Genomic DNA, 26,004 nt, shown 5'->3' on the forward strand with positions numbered 1-26,004 from the left:
CATTTTACCTGCAGCAAGCACTGGACTCTACCCTTTATCTGAAGCTGAACCGCCACACAACTGCTCCTTGAAAAAATGCTTTTTACACATTACAAAAATACGAAGCTCCTTTATTAGTGAGGTGGGAGTTTTTACCAGTTCCTTTTCACTGTCCTTGACAAACGTCCTCTCCTTCTCTTCGTCGTTTTTCGTCCAGCTGTAGGAAATCATATAATTCATAATGGGCGGATGGTAGATCACTTCCGGGTGGTTCCAGGTCACTAGCAATGCTGTCCTGTTCATGGGCTGCACCTTCATGTTGACTGGCGGGGTACTGCAAACTGAAAATATAGAACATTATTTTATATTCTACATAGGCCGTATATAACTGGTAGAATATTTGAGAAGGTAACATTGCATTAATGGACTACTTTCAAATACATGATAAAGGAAAATTCCAGCCCCACATTATCTTACCGGGTTCCCAAGCAAATTCCATCGAGCAGTAGAGGGAATCTAGAATCTGTGGACAAACTATTCCTACAAATCTGTCCTATGAGCAGGGCCACTGGAATTATGTGTCAGTGGAGAAACAAATTATGAGGCAGGGTTGATTATATTATGCGGCACGAAAAGCCAAATTATGCGGTGTAAGGTGCCACATTTTGTGATAGTATTACTTCATGATTGTCATTTTTACATAAGGTAACCCTGTCTGGGATGAGATTTCACCTTACCTAGTACCAATTTAAGACCCATAAATAGCAATAAGAAATTGAAATCAACAGATTATGCAGCAGACAACGGATTATGTAGCAAACCCATAAATATGCAAAAAAAAGAAAAAGCTGCAGCCACACATTCACAATTGCAGCGGCCATACCTATGACTTTCCTAGGCCTCACCATCTTTTTCTGCCAGTACGTAATGTGTAAATATGGATTATTTATGTCCCTAATCCTGGTAAAAAGGATGTGTTGTAGACTATATCAGAAGATGCCAACCAGCCCAACAGGACTAGTAAACCAGTGCCTTCTTTAGCCACTATTCTTCGAAGGTAGTCTATAACTATTGCAGCAACTAGAATAGTGCTATGCCCGGATCCGAATCCGCCTTGAAAAGGAGGAACTGAATTTTTTAGTTTCAGTAAATAGCTGTAGTTGATTAAAGCAAACTTCTCCAAAGTATTAACTAAGAATGGTGAAAATCAATAGTATCAGAGAGATTAAGTTTAGTTTTTTCCCCAGGGGGAGCTTGATCAGGGCAGCCTTCCAGTTTTTGGCACTAGTTCTTGAATCGATGACTGGTTGAACAGAGAGGTTAAACTAGGAGCTATGGAAGGAATATGTTTCTTCATAATATTAGCAGGACATATGTCGACAGGAGAACCAGATGGTTTGTTCTACCTCAGAGACTTTCCAGGCAGAGAAAACATTGTCAGGGGACAAAAGATTCCCAGTAAGAAATGTTGATTAGAAATGTAAAGCCTATTGATCTGTGTCCTCCTTTTTTTTTTATCTTGTCCAATAAGAAGCTGGAGATTGCATCACAAGGTTAATGTGCAGGTGCTATATGGGTCTGACTGGGAAATGGAGAACTTAGAAAATATCCCAAAATAAGTCTATAGCTGGCCATTGCATTGAATTCTGCTACATACATCTATATATACATGCATACATCTATATACATACATATCTCTCTCTCTCTCTATATATATATATATCAAAAAATACCCTTTCAGGCATAGAGTGACGAATAAATTATGCAAAAATGAAGAAGCAGAGAACTCTGGGTAGTTCTCAAGTTTAGGTGGAAAGCAGCTCCTGTATAGAGCACTCTCAGCACCAGCGACACGCTAGATCTGCTCACCTCAAATGCCTGCTTTTCTATCAAAGTCTTTCAGCATAGGATTAGCACAGTGCTATCCATGCAGAGATAGAAATGGACAAAGTCTTTTGCCATTTCTACAGCAAAGTCTAAGCATGAGACTAGCATAGTGCTGTCCTTGCCGAGCTGTATAATAAACGCCTTTTATCACTCCAGGCACAGTATTACAGCTTTAAATTGGGAAAATACCAACCAAGCCAACCTGAAATGAGTAAAATCAACCCCTCCACAATTAACTAGCATTATAGCAGCTTAACTCACTCTGAGGTTGTCCTCTACCACCTCATCCTGAACCCACAGTCAAGTTCATGGAATCCAAAAAGAGATCAAGAGTTAAAGCATCAGATCGTTGGATCAATGGAAGTGTCCACAGAGTAAAGACAAACAGGCGCTGAAGAAACCATCATATTTTTAGTTGAACATAGAAACCACTTGGTTGTGTCATGAGACTTATCCTGAAACCTGCCCATTAGTGATGGACAAAGAAGAGTTTTGTCAAATCTAAGCAGAAACCACTGTTCACTATAATGAGCACATGTGGCTTCCATTATGAATATTCCATGGAACTCAAACAGCTTGAAGTGGCCCCACTGAACTCTCTCATGTGTTTAATATACATAGCAACCTCAATAAATGAGAGGATGCATGAAGCACTTGCAATCACTTCCCACTTCAGTCTAAACTACCACTAACATGAGGGAAGAAGACTAGCAATAAGACAGGGAGAAGTCTACAGATTATACCCCCAAAACATGGGCAAGTACCATAAAAAAACACTTGTAAATAGAGTAATGGTGGAACTTGATGCACTATTGGGGGAAAATTGACATACAATATTAATATAGGAGTAAAATGTTGTACTTAAGGAATTAAGGTATGTAATTTAACAAGGCGCTAATTGCTGCCAACAATAGGTTAATTTCCCCAGTTGGCATGAAAGGATATGAACTCATAACCTGTACAAATCACAAAACAAGTCAGCTGTACATAACGACCTGTCCGATGGTAATGTCTTAACGGACATAAGCTTTTTTCGGACAGCTTCCAACAAGGTCCATTTGGTGAAAGGTAGAAAAAGGTGTTTATTTGCTTCTACACACAGGTGTTGCAGCTTAATCACAAGCAGCACTATAAAATAGTTACAGCTTCATAACACTCCTGCCATTGGATGAGAAATCACATTCCCATCCAGGACAGGAGTACCCCCTATACTCTTTTTGAGATATGGTCTGGGAACACCTAGGCAATTCATTTGCACCTCTCACTGCAATGAGTGTCACACAAGAATATATCTCTTTACTACGCATGCGATACATTGCATGCCATTACAAGGCGGTCGTTACAACAACCACTGTATTACATCATGAACCATTACATCCCAAGTTGTTACATGACTTGCGGTAGAGGGCGGCTCGACTTAGTAATAGTATCATTTACTATTCCTACTCCAGTTTGTGCAACAGCAGTGAAGGTGTTTGTCGAGAGAAAGGCTCAGTCTGGAGCATGTGATCATGGGAGCCAGAGCTGAAGAGTGTGGCAACAAAAAAGCCACTGACATGGAGACCGGAGGAGTCCAGAGTGAATCAGTGTGGGGTATGAAAAGCAAGAAAAACACCAGCTGAAAGGTAGCAGAGCGACGTCTCTGAAGAAGCTGCATTTTCAATGTGGATTTTCATTTCCACATGAAGGTAAATGTCCCACCATTAGGCAGATCTGTAAAGGCTGTGGTAAAGAGTAGCATTTTGTAACAGTTTGCTAAGCTAGAGAAAAAGTTAACGTGTCACATTGTGAAGACAAGATGGCTGCCAGTGCATCACGCGGTGAGACAAAACGGCTGCAAGAAAGTTCCGGAAACTGTAGTAAACTGCAACATCAGTTGAGGCAAATGGAAACTGAGAGGACAATTGTCACCTAATTCTTGGTCAAAAGATTCTTCGATATCACTGTCGAGAGACCGTGAATTAGAGGGGTGTGCTTTGTCGATGCGGACTACTGAAAGATGTGGGGATGTAGATCTGATTTCTTGCAAAGAATACAAGTTGGAAAAGATTCGCTAACAAATTCACAACATTCATTTAGACATTGTTGCAAAATAAAATTGAAAGTTAATGGCTGCTATATACCATTTATCATAGACAGTGGTGCGTCGATAAATATCATGACAACCAAAAAGTACCATGAACTGTTTCCGGTGCCCTGTCGAATACCATCAAAATCCAAAGTACACACGTGGGCGGCCTTAACACCATTGCAAAGTCTAGGTTCATTTACAGAATCTATGAAACATAAAAAGACAACGGTACAAGCCTCAATCTATGCTCTTCAGGGCACTTCGTTGAGTGCATGTTTGCTCAGTTTCAGCACTGCTGTTGACATACGACTAATTTAGGTTAAGTACAATATCCATGCACATTACTACAGAGTGAATCAGTTTATGTGATTGTTTCACGGACTAGGAAAATGTATGAAAGTGCATCTAAATGAGGCTGTTGAAAAAGAAATTGAGACTTTGCTAATACATTATGTCATAGAGGGCTCTACTGGTACAATGGCATGGGTGATGCCGATTGTTGTAGTATCTAAACAGGACAGTGGAGGGTCTGTGCTAATCTGTGTTGACATGTGTGAAGCAAACAAAGCAATCGAAAGAGAATGACGCCCAGGTCCGCACATTTCTGATATGATAGCGGAGTTGAATGTTGAATGGTGCCAAACACTTTGTGCCTTGATCGGAATGTCAGCTTGAACTAGAAACAAATTGCAATTACATTACTTGCTCTTCAACTCATGTTGGTTTGTTCAGATACAAAAGATTGAGTTGAAGACTGTCTTCATGTGCCAAACTTTTCCAAGATTTTATTAGTCGCATTATGCAGCCTGCCACTCATGCTTTCAATTACAAAGATGATATGCTAGTATTTAGGGCTACACAAAAGGAACATAATAGAGCCTGTAAAGAAGTGTGCCGTCTGCTTGCTGATGCAGGTCTTACGTTTAATGCTGAAAAGTGCAAATGTCTTGTAAATCAGATTTTATTTGTGGAATGAAGGTAATTGCCAAAACTACATTATTTTTTTTATTCAGTTTGCAAACAAAATACTGCATAACATGCACAATTTTGACAATGGTCCCACAATGTGTAATCAAATAAAAATGAAATTGATCGTCTGGCTCAAGGACTAGTCCTCAGGTTTTCTGGAACCCGTCTATGGCATCTGAAATATCGGAGACCCGTTCCACTGTACTTTGTCAGCTAGGAATTTCCATGCATACACCTACCTTCTTACTCGGTTTGCCTTGGCTAATACACTCATATTTATAACAATTGGAGCTTCCAAGCTTGTACCAAAGATAAGAGGGGTGCTGCAGGTCATGACAGCTTTGCGGGGCACTACATCATGAAAACCAACTGCATAATTTGTAATGTTTGAAAAGAATGCAACAGGTTTTGATGATGTAGTGGACCAGCAGGGGGAGCTAAGGGAATTCCAGCAGGAGAGGGGTGATGTGATCATATTTCTTCATCCTCTAAATGAGACAAAGTGCCTTGTAGGGTGCCCTACTGCTTTTTATGTGTATTTCTTGCTGCCTCATTTTGTCGAGTACGACAAATTAAATAACTTGTATTTCCTCAGCAGATTTCATTTGTAAAGGAATATCAATAAGAAATCTGTGAGGTACTCACTGCATGTTATCTCAAAGTCTGTTATGAAGTTATTTGGTTATAATGAGTACACAGCTACACCACTCATACTCATGAAATCTGAGGTCATAACTACAATTTCACAAATTGCTTTATTAACCTTCTTGCTTTCTAATTTGCTTGAAAATGTACCATTTGCCCACTCTTTTTTCAAACCTTTCCGAGGAGGAAAAGTGTTATAATGAAAGATGTCTCGTAGACAGGTCAAGTAGAACAAGTTATAGGTTTATTGGTTAAGTCACAAAGTCCATGTAATACTCATATAAAGCCCCACCAGGAGCAGCCTCCCTGCTGCTCAGCCCATCTCTTCCAACTGCCATCTCCTCCAGTCCCACACACTCAACATTCCAAGTGACATCATTCATGGCTGAGCAGCAAGGGACAGAACAGTAATAAGGAAGATGCACCAACCAACAACAATAGGTTATAGCACATCTCCCTTCCTTAGGAAAACTAAGCAAAAAGATATAAATGCATTAAGTCAGAATAGCACAAAATAACTTTGCTTAAATAAATGGAATACATACATCAAATCAGAAAAAACTCACAAGAAAATATCTATAGCAAAAGAATGCAAAGGAATAAATGAACCCCATCCCCCTCCCTAGGGAAACTAATCAGTTGGATACTCACCACCAACAAACTAACAGTAAAAGGGCAAACACACCACCCTATAGGGGAATACACCTCCCTTCGAAACTAAAACTACGTAATAGGGGAATCACACCTCCCTATTGGGGAATACACCTCCCTTAGACACACAGAACATTGTAATAGGGGAACACACCTCCCTATGAAACTCTGAACACATTGTAATAGGGAAAAAAAAAACACCTCCCTATAGGGGAAAACACCTCCCAATGACTCACCGAACATTGTAATAGGGAAAATACACCTCCCTATAATACTCCAAACTCAAAACACTGTAATAGGGGAAAATCACCTCCCTATAGGGGAATTCACCTCCCAGAAGAAACACCGCAATAGGGAACAAAACTCCCTATGAACTGACAAACACACTGTAATGGGGGAAAAAACACCTCCCATGACACACTGAACATTGTAATAGGGGAAATACACCTCCCTATGAAACGCCGAAACTCAAAACATTGTAATAGGGAAGAACACCTCCCTATAGGGGAAAACACCTCCCTAAGAAACACCCCAATAGGCTTACAAATTACACATTAATCATTTTCAAGCATAAAACAAAGCATACATTGTGCAAGGAAAAAAACAATGAACATAAAGACGACATCCAGTAAAAATTAACTACTAGAGCATAAATAAGAATTAACACAGCCATATCAGAGAGAAAAGGCATATGAACACAAAAGCAAGAAGAGATACTGGGAACACCGGTGAGCGAACTCTCACCCGAGGTCCTTATATGAAATGCATCTGCAACTCAATATTTTAAGTACATTACATCCAGCTTTTAAACAGTAATTATCCAGAATGCAGCTAATGGACCTTTGCACACAATGATGAGGAAAGGCAGGAGCTTTACCACTAAGAAAATTGTACTCGCAATGAAGTGCTCCATGACAGAGTCAGGGTGAAGGAGAATGTCAACTCTATGAACAATGGTGCCTCTACGAACACACATACCTAGGAGGAAAACTGCAGATCTTGAAAGTAACGAGAGTAGCTGTAAAATGTTGCTGCTCGGAAACGACGAGGTATTCATTAACTTTATCAGCACTGAGAAGACGATGCGTGGTTGGCAAGGCAGGAGACTGCAAATCAGCTGCAAACCCACAAAATGGTGGCACGCAATACAACGGTGAGCCGGGTGGCTGCCAGCACGTCCGTGCATTCAAACGTGTAAACGCAGGCCAGAAATGTGGCAATGACGTGAACAAGCAGATCACAAGAGCTGCGCGTGTACAGTAACAGGTGAGGTTGCTCGTGCTAGATTTGAATATTTGAATGCGCGCTCGTAACGGCTACAGCCTCGTCCAGGCTTAACTTAAACCCCTAAATAAAGATGCCAAAAATGCCTCACCAGGGGCACTGGTGCACCTCCGTGCTCATGTCTCCTCAGCATACCTTTAACACTTCCAAGGTAGACTCACCCGATAAAAATCAATGCAACAGCACTTTACTGATCCCACAGCAAAGCACCTCTAAATCCGAGCTCACCCGCAAGTCGCGACGTGAGCTGCGCTCGTCTGCTTCCCCCAGCTATCGCCACCACTAGAAGGGGTAGTGGGAGAAAGTCCATTCAAAGTCGCTAAATACTAGAAAGCACTCCACACAGGCAGCAGGCTCAGAGACACCTCCAGCCCAATGGCTCCTCCAGGGTAACATTTATCCTCAAATCACAAATCGCTGCTGCCAATTCCCAGCACACTGCGCTGCTTCCTCTGGAGAGCCGAGGAGCAAACAATTCACCAACTTCAGTATTCACTTCAAAACAGCTGACCAGGGGTGTCTGTCGCCTCTCCCAGAACAGATAGCTGCTGCCAAAGCTTGCGCACCAGTGACTACTTGAGCAAGGACAGCTGGGGCAGAGCAACTTTTCCATAATAGTTGGATGGCAGCAATTTCCACAGTAACAGTTAGCTGACTAGTAGTAGAAGGTGAAAGGATATTCACAGCCATCCTTCCTTAACATGTAGGTTCTCTTTAACGTGGAGAGAACAAGAGATTCTTGTACAGAAAAAGAAAATTCAAAAGGAACTGACACTCACTTATTAGGGCGACCGATGGAGTGGTCACTGGTGGGGCTCATGGGTGCCAGCTTCCTTAAATGCACAGCTAGTTCCAGTCCAATTTCTTTACTCACATCCTTAGTTCCAGTACAGTTTTCCTTCAGCAACATACAGGTTCTCAAATACCAGCTTGTAAGTTCTCTTGAAGTTCCTTTCACTTGTAAATCCTTTTAAGTTTCACAAACCAAAATCCCTTGAAGTAGCACACGTGTAGGTTCCTCCAAAAACGTCGCCATCTTATAACGTTCGGATGGGCTCAACTGCTACGCTCTTTCACCATAGGGCACTCACACAGAACTTTTATGCCCCACCACTTTCAAATGTCACTAGTCACTACTGGTTCACAGGACTGCAAAGAAGCAATGTAAAACTCTATTGTATAAAATATATCTCACAATGGAAACAGAATTAGGGTATACGTGTCGGTTTGTTATGCCTGTGTAGCCCCACATGTGGGAATCAGGAAAAAACACAATGCTCAGTAGTTAACTTGAGTCGCCTTCTTTTGGAGTTTTATATATCGCAAATTCGACCCGAAGGTATCAGAGCTCTTTACATGAGCACCAGTTGCATTACAGATGGACACATTCATTTTTTAGGTCTCGCCTGACCCAGCGCATGCGCTGGTCTGGCGAGACTTATTGAGAGGGCTCCAAAAAGTGCTACCAGGCCAGCCTGGAGCTACAGTGCATGTGCGCGGGCGCATGCGCCACGCTTTACCGCGATTACTTTCACTTTAGGGGCCGCACGGCCGCTTTGATGTTTGATCGTGATCGCGATCACTTTTACTTTCGCAGCCACACGGCCGCTTTGCATAGCCAATAGGTCTTGCTTTTGGGACCTTATAAGTATTTAGTTATGCAACTGTTGCATGGCTAAACACTTATAAGGTCCCAAAGGCGAGACCTATTGGCTATGCCAATGCTGGTTTTAATTGGCACAGAGAGACTAAGTGAATTGCCCAGATTCACAGGATGTTGAATGTCCCTGCAGAGACTCAAACCTGGTTCCCTAGCTTCAAGAATGACCGCTGTAGCAGTTAGTAATTTCTAAAGACAATGGTCCCTAGACAATCAGGTAATCGTTGCTAAATGTAGGCTCAATCAGTACTATATTCTTTGTCCAGCCGGACAGATTTTTAATACACAATAAATGTATGACACAAAGTGAGAAAAAAATGTCCTACTGACAGACACTCAAACATCACAGTACAATATATGCATATGGTGTATATTACGTCGACGGCGTTTCGATCCCTTTAATGAATGGCGGGATCAAAATCAGGACATTTAAGTTGTCATGCCTGTATACATAAAGCTGTTATTGCTTGAATTGCGCAAATCATGGAAAGAATTGAAAATCGGAGATAAAAAGAAGAGAGGGCATTTGCTTGCCCATAAGGTTAAAGACAATACTGTCGCCGCCGGGACCGCAGATTGAGAGGAGCCGAGAACCCCTCGGTGAGTTCACTTGATACCACGTCATTTAGATCCAGTGCATCCGCCCCGGTCCCCGTCACTAATTGTAGCCGCTTTCCAACCCGTCGACGTAATATACACCATATGCATATATTATACTGTGATGCTAAATATGTAATGGTGTTTTCACGTTATTAGGCCTGGTTTATCTTTTAACTTTTATGCAGACACGTTCCCCTTTGCCTGAACCTTTTTTCCCAAAATTTTGTTTTTGTGTCTTTGTCAGTAGGACGCAGGCTGTGTCCCACTTGTATATTTTCTCACTTTGACACATACATTTATTGTGTATTAAAAATCTGTCTGGCTGGACAAAGAATATAGTACTGATTGAGCCTACATTTATTAACGATTACCTGATTGTCTAGGGATCATTGTCTTTGGAATTTACTAACGTACCCAAGGTCCCTGCCCAATTGCATATTGGGTTCCCTTGTGTTTTTTCAACACGCTGCAGCAGTTAGGCCAAATCCTCTCCCCATCCTATCCCAGCCTTGTCATAAGCAGTCTGTTACATACCTGCTGGATGGTCAACAGTGACTTCCTTTGAACTGTTGAGGTAGCTAACTGCATCATCCTGAAACAGCATCTGCCTTCACTGGGTCTTCAAACAGACAGTACATTACAGTAATCAATACTACACTTGACAAGGGCTTGAATGAAGATGTGCGGCCTCTCAACAGCAGCTACACACAAGAAAGTGTGCCATCATGTCTTAGTCTAAATTCTGCATGGTAGTAGTAAAAGAGAACACATATCACAGTATTCACTAAACATCACTGTAAGCGGTGGCACAATGCACAATGTTGTCTCCCCAACTTCAGAATGTGATGAGTGAATGTAATAACACCTAGTTGTGGAGCTCAATTTCTCCTTTCCACAAGTTTCACTGTATAGAGTTAACTTGAATAGGACGTCACCCTCTAATAAACCCTGGAGTCAATGTGCCTTACATAAACTCTTAATTCTATTAAATTACACTAACTCTCAAGGCATGATCATTAATGCTGTCATTAACAGCCGAAAATACTTCAATATATGAACGTTTGCAAACCAAGCAAGGGAAATTACCAAAGGCCCTTCTCATTGAGATGGCACAAAATAAACCACTATAAACGATTTACTATGCATGGTTTTATTTAGCTAGGTTGTTTCATATAGTGCTTTCCAAATTACAATCGGAAAGCCAGAGCGCTGTGCATCATGGATAACTTAGGAACTTTGCATAGATTGGTGTCTGTGAGGCTCTCATCGGACAAGTGCATTTCCTAAAGCAGACCTGTATACTACATATATATATATATATATATATATATATATATATATATATATATATATACACACAAAATTATATACACACTATCATACACATCTATATGTACACACACCCATAAATAAATTTACATATATGCATACATACACACCTCTATAAAAATACACATATGCATATATATGCATGCACATATATATATACCTACATATACGCATACATATACATAGATAAACCCACTATATAAACATATATACACACATGCACAGACATGCATATATATATTTACACATACATGCATATATATGTATATATACACACACAATACATATGCACATATATATATATATATATATATATATATATACACACACATATATCATATTCAGCAGTAATAGCTGAGCTAACTTATTTATGCCCCCATAATCCACTTCTTATGACCTCACATATAACCTAATTCATGACATGGTCGGTGACATCACTGATGACATTTCAAATAGAATCTCTGATAAAATCATCCAGTGAGTGCGAGTGTTTTCAAAAACTTTATGAGTGTTAAAGATATATACCAAGGTACCACAAAAATTAAAATGGTATTCCTTGTGTACAACTAATGAGTGATACTATTTCTGACATATATTATGTGAGTGGATGTGCGACTGGGTGTATCCGTGTGTGGGTGGCTGTATGGGCGCATAAGTAGTTTTGTAAGTAGCTGTGTGGGTGAGTGACTGGCTGTGTGATTGACTGTAGTGATGAGTGAGTGGATGTGTCAGCGGTTGTGTGAGTGAGTCACTGTGTGAGTGGGTGGGTGTGTGAGTGTATTGCTGAGTGAGTGCAGGTCTGAATGGCTGTGTGAGTGACTGGCTGTGTAAGTGGCAGTATGGGTGAGTGAGTGACTAAGTGGGTGTATGATTAAGTGAGTTGGTGTGAGTGGATGTGTGGGTGAGTGAGCAGATATGAGTGCTTAGAAGGATGAGTGAATGGGTATGTAAGTGGTGTGGGTGTGTGAGGGCTTGTGTGGGTGAGTGCCTGTGTTGAGTGCCTGGGTTGAGAGGCTGTATGGGTGTGCGAGTGGCTATATAGGTGAATAAGTGGGTGTGAGTAGAAGGGTGGGTGAGTGTGTGGATGTGTGAGTGGCTATATGGGTTACTGACTGGTTGTATGTGTAGCTGTATGGGTAGGGGAGTGACTGGATGTTCGAGTGGCTCTATGGATGTGTGAGTGATTGTTGGAGTACTTGTATGGGTATGTGAGTGGGTGTATGAGGTTGCATAGGGGTGGGAGTTTGAGTGGTTCTGAGGATTATGCTATCAATTATGTCATTTGAGATGGCATCAGTGATCACATCAGTAATGTCACTGACCAGGTCATCAGTGATAGAATATGTGAGGCCATAAGCAGTGCACTGCTGGCTTACGTTAAAATTATCTCATGTAACTATAACTGCTGAATTTCACTGGTTCTGTATGAGTGAAATCTGAGTCTAACTACAACATCCCTGTAACCTTTGTTTCTTTCAGGGCCGGAAAGGGGGCCGAGTGGCCCCCCTCCATGTTTTATTTTTGCATTTGCCCTCTTTATTCTTTAATTTAGGCCTAGGGAGGTGATGGTCCCCAAGGCTTCCAATAGCCCTAGGAGGGGGTCCACGCGGCCCCATTTTAAAATAATTTAAAAAAAAATAAGAGTTGGGGAGATGGTGGTGGTCCCTGGGGTAGGGGGGGTCCATTCAGCCCCTCGTATATCTTATGTAGCACCAGGGAGGTGGTGATCCAGTGGCATAAATATGCCCTTGGAGGAGGCCGAGTGCAACCCCTCCATTTATTTAATAATTATCAGCCTGCCCCAAGGACCTGGCCCACCCAGGGGCTTCTTAATAACCAAGCACGGGAAAGCATGCTTTTTCATTTTCAAAAATTCAGCGCAATATTCATGAATATACACACATTTTGCGGAGATTTTTTTTTTTTTTTTAAACTCGCTTTTTTTGTCATGGCAGGGTCCCTCTGAAGCCCCAGCTCCAGAGCTGGAGGGTCAGTGTATTCCTACCCAGCCCCCTTTTCTTTTTTTGGGGGGTGCCTCAGCTGAAGCAGAGTCCTAAGCTGGCTGCCAACACTTCCTGGTTGAAGTGCTGGCAGCCAATCAGAGCTCTGCATGAGCGTGTTACTATTCACGAGGCTTCACTACCACAGATATACAAATTTGGATTTTCTTTAATATCCAGAAAACTACTGAACGAATTTACACCAAATAAAAAGCAAAATCTGTGGTCCCAAAACTAGCTTTCTGCCAAATTTGAAGTAATTCCATTCAGCAGTTCAGGCTGCAGGCGTGTCTAAAGTGTCTACGGGAATTAACATGGGAAACAGCTTCCGCTTGACGGATCGTCCTGAAACTTTCCATGCACAACTAGAATTCGTTTTTCTAGGGTTTTTGGGGGAATATTTCGTTAAGATTCATCAACCGTTACCAAAGGTATAAGCAAGTTAAAAAATGCTTTTCCTCTAGAAACATGGTCTTAGCTATAACTACCTACTGGCCACTGCCAGTAGGTAATATATACCTGTAGACTATCTGGCAGGCTGACACCATTATACAGAGTCGGGAAACACTGCTAAATATTTTGGTAAAAAAAACTGGCACATTCAAGGTCAAAACAGTTGTAAAATAATGTAGAACACTTCGCCACAATCGGAAAGCACTATCATGTTGAAGTATAAAATCTATAAGAAAGAATGTATAAAATGTGGGCTGCTGTAATGAAAAATACTACATATAAACACTAGGTGGCAGTGAAACACCGCAAAATAACTCCAAAGCCCCAGACATTTAGCACGTCGCATTTCCTTTTCAAGGATTAAAGGACCAGGTTATAAATGTATTACTATATTCCCCGTCCTATTTATTTCTAATCGATCATGATGTCAGTGTCCCTCTAAATCAACTCCTACATCTTACATCCATAGGGTAGACGGAGGCCTGGACATACATTACCAGGCCTCAATCACCGCACGGCTCTCTTGCCTGTGTGTTGCCAAGTATTTCTTTTAAGACTCGTTTTACTTTTAAGTTAAACAACTCGAAGGTATTAAAACAGAGGCCTATGCCCTATTTTTGAATCCACGTCGCCATACTGAAGGTCATTTTTCCACATTAGAAGCATAAGAGGAATGGAAGCAGCCGAACAGCACTGATGCGGAAACACGAGCGTGAGCTTGTACTGGCCAGATGGAGGAACAGATTAGAATGCAAATGCTGAACCGTACTAGAATCTGGTCAAGGCACAGCCGCACACAGCAGTAAAATACAATTAAACACAACATGCACGCACCACCCCTGCTATCGGCTTAATTCTAGCGGAAACGCCACAGTGTCACGTTGCTTGCAAACATGCATCACTTCAAAGGAAGTCGTCGTGCCTGCAACATTGGCCTCGTTTTCTGTGGGGGCAGGAAACATGCGTGTGAATGTCTGCCTCTGAAGAACTGTTTGGTAGTTGTTGACAGTCTAGTGCCTCCTCCGGTAAGGAGAAATCACCTACTAGTAAACGAAAATACATATTGCCGCTGTTGAGCCTATACAGTTCGAGGGCCGAAGACGTGACCGTTCTCGAACCTTCCATCCTTTTCTCAAGGGTAAAGGCTTATCTTCAAATCCGCAATAGAATTCCCAGGCGGGTCCTGAAAGGCGCTGTGCAATCATTTTGCCACTCTCCCCAGCGCCGACTTTTGTAGCAGTAATTCATTCCTTGTGACACAAAATACATGAGGGAGGGTTGGCCTCCGGGACACCTTTTTGCTCGACCACGTATGTTCTGCTCATGCTGCCACATACATGTAACTAACCTCAAGAGCCAGTAAGTAAGGAAACCTCCGTAACCTCTGACCTATAAAAAACATATATATATACCAATATAATGGCTGAATTGCACAATATTAAAATCAGAAAACCTGGGATCAATCCGGCTTCTCTGCCTGAAAAAATTGTGTGATCCGATGCAAATATTTAATTCCACCATGCCTCATTTTTTTTCATTATCACATATACGAACACCTTCAAATACGTGGGTTCTGGAGATGCGCTTAACAAAGAAACTCGTGTGTTTGATCTAATAGACTATAGCGTTGCTCCATATATAAGAGGAATATAGGCCACATACATCGACTAATAATCGACTTGCATCTTAGCTCACCAAGGCCATTGTCATCAGGGCAGGGGGCGTGAATATTCCTAAGGTCATGTTGAAAAACTCGACCTTTTTGTAAAAGCATTTCAATTACTATCACATTTTACACGTTAGTTGCATGATTTACATACCGTGTATGGCTCAGCTTGTTCACCGCTCTTAGATGCAGACACTTGGGTGGTGGGTGCTCACTGTTAATTGGTTGGCTCGCCCACCTCTTATATATATATAAAATTGTACATTAAGAAAGTGATTGCTCAATCACAGAGGGGGTGGGGGTTCTGCAAAAAAGGTCACCAGATTATTAAACAATTGATATTGGGGATATACCCCTGCCCCCCCAAAAAAGCTGCGGGAATAACGAAAGGTGGCTTTGAGTCTCCTGCTAGCAAATGGATTAATACCAGATGCAGAGTAAAGGCCCTGCCTTAGCCCTCTGCTGATAGCTCTGAGAAAATGGTCCCTAGCTGAGGAAAAGGGCGTGGTACTGACCACCCTGATCGCCAGCAAGGGGAAGATTTCGATAAATGGACAGACGTGCAGAAAATACAGCGTGCCACACGGGGTGGACCCTTCCGATGAGTGGGGCCATGGGAAGGCTCCATATATTCATAATGCTGTGTGTGTCTTCACCCACCCACCCATCCATCCATCCATCGCCAGAGATAGGTTTGCTTCAGTAGTGTACCTAGATGTGAATTTTAAGGGGGGGGGGGGCACAGAACTGCCTCTTCCTGGCACATTCAACAGCTGACATGGTGAGGCTCAAGTGGCGACAGAAACCGAATTGGATCACGGGTCCCATCTGCCCTTCCACTGGTTTGCTGGTTGCAGCGGTGTAGGTAAAATGATGCCCCCCCACACACACCCTGTAGAATTTGAAGAGGGGCCTCTGAGACTCCCATATCTCGCAATTTAAACTGGACTTGGGTGGAACAGGGTCCCACTTAACGGCACTGGGGGTCCCGTACCCTTGAAAGATTGGGGGCGCCGCAGGGCTGAAGGACCAGTGTCACTTCCCTGCTATGAGTGGTTGCCTGCCAGGTGTCTGAACTGTATGTAATATGCTGCTGATCTGTTATTTCCCATTTTTCTTTCTGAAAGTAAAAAAAATAACTTTGAACAAAACGCCTATTGCACACCTTAACAAAAATCCTATTCCAGATGCACACCTCTGTACTTCTATAGAGAGCCTGCCGTTTTCAGCCTTCGAAAAGGTATCGGTCTTAAAACCAGTAGTGGATGTAATGGCCTCAGAAACGGAGAGCGTCTTGCCCATTCCATATTCTGGCCGCGCCTCGTGGGTTGAACGTGGCCCATCAAGAGTGAGCATTGAACGCAGCATCAATGTACCCGTACCGCGGTGTTCTGCATTTCCGTGTGCATCCGGCAATAGTTACCAAGGTGAATAGAACCAGTGTGACTAGGCGCTTATCGGAATAAACAGCTGCCTTTAAGCACATTGGCAATCTGACACGCCAGACCTAGAAAAACGTTAAGATGCCACTGCACCCGGCAGGTATAATGATGGCAATAACACAGGTATTATGCCCCTTTATGAAATGAAAAAAGGCATGGATGTGTGTATGCATCGGTAGCCAGTGCAATATCGCATTAACTTTCGCATGCATCGGTAGCACTTGAAACGTTTTCACTTTATAATTCAGGAAGCTTCTATCGCAGGCACCACTGTAAATGATGCACGTTAAGAATGACTCGGGGTGCTACCCCCACGCTGTTGCTTGACACCCTTGCAGTGATGCCGGAATAGTACTAGAGACACGAGGACTGGATTGGAACTAAAAGACAGCCAATGCCGGGGTGCAGTGAGCCCCTAAGGACCCTTGTGCCCAGTAGCGCCTGCCAAGCTCATATACTCACGGGGTCCGCTTTGATGCCGTTTCTTATTTTTAGCCCGTCTGGGCGCCCCGCTCCGGGTTTACTGGTGGCGCGCGCCAGTTCTATCTCGTTTTCTTTCTTAGGTTCCTGCAGTGTCGAATGCTAAATAAAGGGGGGTCTCAAAGGGCATAAATGACACCTCGCAGGGAATTGTAGTGGGGTGTCATTTACTGGGAGGCCATCAGAAACAACATGGCATGTGCTTTCACTTCTGATAAGCCCAGGATCTTGTCAAACCGTGTAACATTGTTGAAAAAAACGTATGTATTTCTCATTTTACGCTGGTGGATGGTCAGATGTCCCACACGACTGCCAGCATTCAGTTCAAGTAAAACCGCTCAACAAAACGCCAGACTGCCTAAATACCGTTTCAAAATTTCAGAAATAAAGTCACTAAGGCAATGGTCATGGGCCCTCCTAGTACAAGGCAGGAACTGTCTGAACTGTGAATGACAGCAATAATTAGGTTTCTATTGACCTCGGTGCCACTGCACCTGCTGCACAAATGGAAGCTCTGCCCCTCCACCACGCCAAGGCAAAAGATACACTGACACACTGCCTATGCAAACATGCTCTGCCTGCAAATAAGGCGGCGACCACACTCATAACACCTGTCCCCCATCTTCTGCAAATCTTCGTCGATTCCAAAGCGGTAAAACGTGCCATTTAATGGTCAGATTTTCTCTAAATTGATGCTTTTAGCCCCGCATAAGTCCTCGCAGAAGCCTGTCTTTTCTGTAATGTGCTCTGCACAGACACGGCTGCAGCCCCCGTTCACAGGTCTCGCGCTCTGCCTCGGAGCCCGTGGCTATCTAATTAATCATGCAAAGTGGAGGTGCTCCGGGTCTCAGCGTGGCCCAGCAGGGAAGGCAGCCCAGTCCCAACTCCAGGTAAACGCGGCTGCCGCTGTAAACATTTTAAACTCTAGTCCTCTTTCTATGTCTGCCTCCTGAACAACAAAGTGTCGCTTCTGCCGATGCCTCGAGCACAGCAGCTGGATGACTTCCACACCCGTTATGGATTCATGGCCTTGGGGACTGCCCCATATGGCACTTGCGAGCATGCATTAATAAACACATTAACAATGAACTTTCTAGACTAATGCAAACAGTTGCAGCACCAGGGTCGAATGAGCGAGCCGCATTAGACGCAACGGTGAAAATGCACCTTCATGGTATACTGTTCTTTAAAGAACGCGTTTGTTTACTGTGCTTCAGGCAAAAGAAGGCCGTGCCTGTGCTGTCTGTCTCCGTGTACATTATTGACAATTTCTAGACTTCTCTCTCTCATCTGGCTGAACGCCTAAGAACTTTCGCAGGACGTGGAAGGGAAGATAATTCACGAATACAAGAAAGAAAGGAACCAATAAATAATAAAGACATTGCAACATAATGCGCAGGAGAAAAGGTATAAATAAGGACATATATCTATATATATATAAATGTATATAAATGTATATAGATATATACACACTTTCTAAAGGCAATGGAGGAGCAGAGCATGGCTCTGTGAAGTTCTTGACAATAGTCACTCCCGTGCTGTAAAGCTCAGGTCTCTTTCTCCAGACATAAGGGATCTATACACTTGTAAGCCATGGTATAGGTTTAAAAATAAGACCGGGTGGTAGATGTTGTCGGCTATACTCACCCCCACTAAGTGTTGGCTTTTGAATCACCAGCCACCAACTCTAACTAAAAGGATGGCCAGTGGTCCATCAGAGAAGAGGGAGGTGGGGAAGGTAACAGGCTCGAGGAAGAGGGACTCAAGGGAAACAGCACAAGAGTAACGAAGGAGCGTGACATGCGTTTCATAGAACATCCAGTCCCTTTTCTGTAGCCATCATGGCGACGAGATTCCCTCTTGCCGACTTAGAGGCTCCATCAACATATGCTTTGAGAATACAGATGTCAGGACCTGCAGGGTGGCAATGACTCACCTAGTAACAGGCCACAAGGGGAAGCTCTGCATGACACTTTCAGCAAGGGCCAGAACAGGACATCAAAGTGGTGTTCTGCATCAGGCTAGGTAAAAGGCCCAGAGAATGGTATGATGATATTAGTTGTAAATCCTGCAGAGAAACTCGATCAGGGTCTAGTAAGTAGCACCCAAGTATGCTCAAGGGAAAGCCTATCACTGGATACCACAGGGCATCTCAGGGGATGCCCACTCAGGCTGGACAGCCTCGTAGGAAAGGTCTGCAGGCCCCCCAAGGTAATTCCACTACTGAAAGTACCTCATGTCCCAAGACCCAGAAAAGGCACCGCTGACCTCAGGCAAATGCCAGGATTAGGTCACAGTCATCTTCAGACCCAAATATTCAGTGAGGAAAGATATGAGCCATAATGCACATGGAAACACATCTGAATAAAGTACAAAGTGTTTGTCAATATCCGTGCACTAAGAGAACAAGGATAAACAGAAAACAGGTACAAAATCTCAATAGAGTTAAAACTACCACAGAAAGATTAACACAGTGGATCCAGAAGCCACTGGTAGTGTGTAGTGCTGCTGTGCAGTTGTGCCACACGTGTACCTGGACATGTTGAACATACTCTGCAACTGTGCAAAGAGCAGTATTATTGCCTTTTGAGGCTGTACACTCCACACGTTCAGGGAAGAGGTACTGTAAGTAGCAGTTTACATATGTTACTCTGGGCAGAATAGGAATGGTCGCTTTTCTCTGGAGATCAGCAAGAATTGCCACATACTACGACTTGTATACTATCCTAGGAATTCACAAAACTTTTATTTATTTATATTTTTTATTTTTTTTACTTTGAATGACAAACGTATAAATTATTAATGATGTAACTGAACCAAGTACTGCATATTCATAAGACTTATGTGCCCTTGCTCGGTAGGCAATGCAATAACAAAATCATTTTTTTTTTTTTAATGAAAGACACATACCAACTCTGGCATCCTGGGTGTGGTTTCCCCTAACTTTTTGCCTTCAGACCTCTTGATTTTGCTGGGCTTAGTAGTCAGCGCACTTTACCACTGCTAACCAGTGCTAAAGTGCCTGTGCTCCCTCCTTAAAACATGATGAATTGACTGATACCCAATTGGCATATTTAATTTACTTGTAAGGCTCTAGTAAAGTGGCAACATATGTGCCTAGGGCCGTAAATTAAATGCTAACTGGGTCTGCAGCACTGATTGTGCCACTCACTTAAGTAGCACTTTAAACATGTCTCAGGTCTGCCATTTCAGTCTGTGTGTGCAGTCTTAAACTGCTATCATGACCTGGCAACATAAAACTTTTGCCAGGCCCAAACCTTCCTTTTAAATATATAGAAGTGACCTCTAAGGTAAGCTCTGGACAGCCCCAAGGGAAAGGTGCAGTGTATTTAAAAAGCTGACATGCACTTTCAAGTTTTAGATGTCCTTGGAATAAAAAACTCAAATTAATTTTTCACTATTGCAAGGCCTACCTCTCCCATAGGATAACATTGGAGGTGACTCATTAGAATTTTGGAAGTGTAACTTCCAAATGGGAGCAAGTAACCCCTTTATGGGAGCAGGTAACCCCTTTATGTTAGGTGTCTCTGGAATTGGAATTTAAAACCCTAACAGTCATGGAATTTAAGTTAATATTTTGAAAATGTCACTTTTAGATGGTTGGCATTTTATTCCCTTAGCCATTTGGTGTCTGCAGCATCCATCTGGGTCACATGACGGTGTGGGTGACAGTTGGGCTTTGTATATTTCTCCTAGAAAGCCGCACACAATGAGGAGCTTAAGTGTGACTGGAAGAGCCATCAATGGCAGATGGGAGGACGAAGCTGGGCCCAGCCAACCTACACTTTAATAGGCTGTGTTCTGTCTCCACACAAAGGGCTGCATTTCCCCTATAGTTCGTTTGGAGCTAGGGCCAGGAAGGCAGGGCACCTGTGCACTTTAAAGGCATGCCTCTAGAAGCTTCTCCCAGCTTCAATGACCCAACTGAGTACATATATCTGACCTCAGACACCACCACTTCAGTACACTTCTGGTCCTGTTGATACTATGCCAGGAAGGACTGCTGTGCTGATGAAAGGACTGCCACTCTGTTGTACTGCTGTTCTGAAGAAACTGCTGTCCTGGCCTGCTGCCCTCTTATCTGGGTGAGGACTGGACTTGTATCTCTTGAACCTAGAACCCAAAGTGACTCCAAGAGCTAGTTAGCTGACCTCCTGATCCGAACCAATAGGGACAAAACATGCTTCCAACAAACTTGCATCTGCACCTGGACTCTGCCATCTGTGAGGCTAACCTGCCAAGTGTTGCCATCCCAGTCCTGGGAACTGGAAAGTGGGATTAAGGTGCTCTGCCAGCCTCTGTGGATAAAACAGAACAGACACATCTCCTCTGCTTTGCGGTGTACACCAGAACAGAACTGAGCCATCTCTGCTGCTGCAAGGAATGGACCCATCACAAAGACCTGCATTGCCGCCACAGTCCATCAGAAACGCCACTGCACGACACACTTGGCGCAGGCCCTCTCATCCTCAGTCGATGGCAGCGTCGCCGCTGTCTGACTTCGCATCAAAGTCCCTCAGCACTTCAGAACCAACGCATTGCCCACATTGAGTGCTGCATCCTCAACACTGGACTTCATATTGCAACCCTCATAAACGGGATCCTCAACAATGCAGGCCCTCGCATCGCAGCCTCACTGCATCCAAGAACCAGTGAATCACTTTGTTTGCGTGACACATCTTCGACGTGGATCCTCACAACACCGACAAACCAGGATTTAAGGTACTTAGTTCAGCGATCCTAACAGTGTTTCTGTAGCCAACTCACAGTGCATCATGGTCAGCCTAAACTTGGGATTTTGTCCCAGTCCAGCGCGACCAGTTATCCACGGTTGCCACTTTGTGGCACTATTTTAGGAAAATCATTAGAATTTTATGTCTCCAGTTCTATTGATTGGATTTTTGTTCTTTTGGTCTTGTTTTATTTATTAAAGAAAGGTCTATTTTTCTTATCTAGTGTGGATTTCTTTTTGAGTGGGGTGTTTGCACTTTATTATTATCTGAAGTGTTGCACAAATACTTTACACATTACCTCTAAGTTGAGCCAGAGTGCTCAGTGCCAAGCTGGAGATGTTTTTATAGGGCTTAAAATAATCCCAAATGCTCTTTTCTGGTATCGTGGGCGAGCAATTTAGGCTTATCAGAGGATAGTGTTAAGCATTTGTTGTACACAGTCAATAAATGAGGCACACAAGAAGAAATGAGATTGCAATTTACAAAAATAACAGATTTTTATGGCGCTCGCCTCTCGAAGTTCCTCGACATGCAGGTAAGTTTTGGCGGCATTGGTGTTCCGACTGAACACAAACAAGCCTCTGTGCTTGCAACTGACATCCGGTACACCGGGTAATATATACCAGCATTTGTAAAGCACACAGCTACCTCCGGAGAGGTGTGCCGGCGCTGGGGGCTGTCGGGAAGACTAAGCGAGCTATTGCCCAGAGTCACATGGTGCTTGGCTAACCTGCCGCCGGGGATCGAACCGTGAACCCCATGGTCCGGAGTCAGACATCCTGACTGCTGTGCCACACCTCTTCCACTATTGGAGCTGTGTGGCTTCTGGGGGTCCTGGCATCTCCAAATTTGGCAGGGAAACAGATCTGACCTCCCAAATCAATGAAGACTGATTTTTAGGGTGCTGCTGTACCGGGCAGATACGGTTGGTGCCTGCTGGTATAGGGAAGTGGGAGAAGCTGCTAGTTCAAGAAAGTGCGGGGCAGACCAAGGATTTGGGAAGCTGTTCCACTTCTGGATGAGTCAGTGATTGTCGAGAGAGCAGCAGCCAGGAAGGGTTCTGCGGCAAGTTAGGTGCTGGTCCTCAGTTCTCACACCTTCTGCCCTTCTTTGTCCTTCTTTCAGGCAGATGAATCTGAGTTCCTGTGTCAGGGGGCCACGTAAATACAACATTTTGTTTCATTAAGGGGAGTGAAGGGTAGTAGTCAATGGGCTACACACCTGTGGAGTCACTACACTCCCTATATGACCACTACCTGTGGGAAGTGGGCATAGCCTTGTCCCAGAGCTCAATCGCACCAAAAACAAGATGGTGGGACCCTTCTTTCACGGAGAACATCCAGTATCCCAACTTAGGGGTATAAGTAGTGCAACACACCTACTTGGAAAGCTAATTTCCCGCCTGTCCTGGTGCAAAATAGACCTCAGGGCAGGGGGTTACATCTCTCAGGTCTGGGGGAAGCTGGGTTCATATATCAAAGGGGGCAGGGGCTTTGAAGCCCATAGGCTTGATATGCTAAATCACTAACCATCCTGCTGGAGGAGTTGTGAACACCTTCCGTTGGAGCAGACATTGTTTCTGACCTCAGAGAGGGGGCGTGGGCTCTTACCTGCAGGGTGTCAGAAACTTGTCTTTGGTGGCAAGCTAGATGATACCAGTCAGCGAGCACACAAGATACCGGTAGGTTTTTCAAGGAGCACCTCTAAGGTGCCCTATGGGTGTATGTCATAATAAATCTAGTACTGGTAACAGTACAGCTTTATTAAGACATGGTGTTTAATATCAAGAACCAAAGGTTTCAGTAAAGCCATCATGTAGCTGGGGAACTCGTAATGACCAGTGCCCGGTACATATACTTAAGATGGCTTCCCTGCTCTCTTGTAACATCTAGTAATTGAACTAGACATCACAGAGGCATAGCTGTTAATGCAGGTAAGCCCTCTCATGTAATATAATACACCCTGCCATTGGGCTACAAGGCCTGCTGTAGGGGTGACATATATATTATATATATAGTGACTTTGGCAGTGTGCCACGTTGTGTTTTTGCTCATGGTTTGCATTATGCACTCAGCCTGCAATGGCAGTGTGCATGCAATTTGTGTGAGGGTCTCTTAAGGTGGAATAATACACGCTGCAGCCTTAGGGACCCTCTTTAGTACCCATGCCCTAGGTACAAGTGGTACCATTTACGGGGATGCTAAAGAGGGTGACTATTAATGTACAATTAGACCATTTTACCTTGTTTTTAGGGAAAGAGCACTGGCACTGAGACCTGGTTAGCGGGGACCCAGTGCGCACATCAGTCAAAAAAACATAAGTACAAGTGGCAAAAATGTGAGGTTGACCTAGACAAAAAGGGGATCTTTCCTACACAAGCTACCAGGGTGGTCAGCACATGTTAATTTAGGGTTTGCTTGTGACTCACCCTGGCAAGAATTGTTATTGATTGACAAGAGCTCGCACCCCAATCAACCAACAACCCAATGTCTCACACCTATTAAACAATTTCAATCTAGATAAAGGAACCCACATTGGAGATCTCCTCTCCACTAGCAATTGGGGGTTGAGTAGCAATGAGGCATTTCCCAGCACACACCATGCATCCAAGGTTCCTGCTATGAGACACAGGGGATTGTAAATTGGGATATTTCATGCATCAGCTACTTGGTACATGGCCAACCCAACATCACAAGAGAATGACCAACAGTTCTGTCATGGTTCTTAGGCGGTCTTTGTTGTAGATCAGCTTTGGTTTGCAAAGCTGTGAAAAATATAGTGCTAGCCTGTTATACGATAAGCAACCAAGACCCAAACAGTCCCACCTGCTGATGAAACACAATTTCCTCACCTTCAAAGAAATAAGTCACAAAATCAGACATTCACTTAAATGCCTGTTCGCTCACCAGACAAATGGACACAATATAAGAACAAGCATTTGCAATGCAACAGGTCTCGCATTTACGCGAGTTTGAGCTATTGGCATTGTAAATGGCAATGCCTTTTATTTAGGTTTTAAAAAATAAAACATAATTAAAAGGTATTGTATGTAGGGAGGCTAAGGGGGTGGAGGGGAGGGTGGGCGGTACTGGTGATTGTCAGGTATCTACCCTGGGCCTATCTGAAATAATTTTGACTGTGCACGGTGATTTTTCTAATGTACTATATATACGGTCTGATTCTATATCTGTTGGTTGTCTTTGTTGCAAAAACAATAAAAACTTTTTTATAAAAAAAGGTATTGTATGGCTTTGCCATTGTAGGATGCTTTTATACTTCACTGGCAAAGCGTGAAGTGGCGACGAGCCACGCTAAAAGTATAAAACACACTGTTTTCTGTACTTTAAACATGGACACCACATTGCGCCATAAACCATGATTGGGCAAAGCAGCAGTTGCTTGTTTTCGTTATTGTTCTGTTTTGGGTTCTTGTTTTCTATATTTTCGACACCACATCTACAGATGACTGCCACATTGCAAAACACAACATGATGAAGTATGTATGGATGTAATGAAAGTATACTAATCAATGCTTTAAATGGGCCGGTACTCACCGGTACCAAATACCGGCACTTCCGAATTATCGACCCAGAAGTACCAGAACTTCTCTTTAGACGGGGAGAGTACCAGTACTCTGATGGACAGCATATCAGGCTTAGGGTAGGTTTATCTACCTGGGCAGGACAGGTGCCGCTCTGCTGCTGAGGAGATTGTGGGAGCACCGAGCCTCTATATAGGAGGAGTTGTTGATGAAGACTCCACCACTCTGTGATTTTAAGTGCAGGGTCTAATTAAGGCCCACGCAATGTCACACTATGCTTCTCATGCCAGTCAGTGTCCTCCTGATAAAGAAGTGATAAGGGCGACTTCCTGTGACCAGGTCCAGTTGGGAAGGCTATGAACCAAGCCAGTGGTAGCGGGTTCAACTCAAGGGGCCCAGTGGAGCCTTCTCCATTTGGTGGAATGTATTTTTTGTATAATCTAAACATATCGTCTGCCAGCCAAAATGAAATTGTAAGGAAAATGTAAACGCATTAAACATATTGAATGCTGTGCATGGGCGGCTGAGTGTGCGAGTGCCTATACTTTGTTCTTGCATACATGAGGTTTGTGTGCGTCTGTCACCATTGCCCA

General features: G+C 43.4%; 1 protein-coding gene across 6 annotated transcripts in view; it reads right to left on the reverse strand.

The window, feature by feature from the left end:
- The window catches only part of PTPRG (protein tyrosine phosphatase receptor type G), a 1,080,885-nt gene that overhangs the window by 338,476 nt on the left and 716,405 nt on the right, over positions 1 to 26,004 (reverse strand). For all 6 annotated transcript variants that reach the window (XM_085624730.1, XM_085624729.1, XM_085624728.1 and 3 more), the window contains exon 9: positions 136 to 320. In XM_085624730.1, the coding sequence (XP_085480856.1) occupies positions 136 to 320 (185 nt within the window). The remainder of the gene's footprint in view (positions 1 to 135; positions 321 to 26,004) is intronic.

Source organism: Triturus cristatus, chromosome 9 (assembly GCF_964204655.1).
Source record: "Triturus cristatus chromosome 9, aTriCri1.1, whole genome shotgun sequence".
NCBI lineage: Eukaryota > Metazoa > Chordata > Amphibia > Caudata > Salamandridae > Triturus > Triturus cristatus.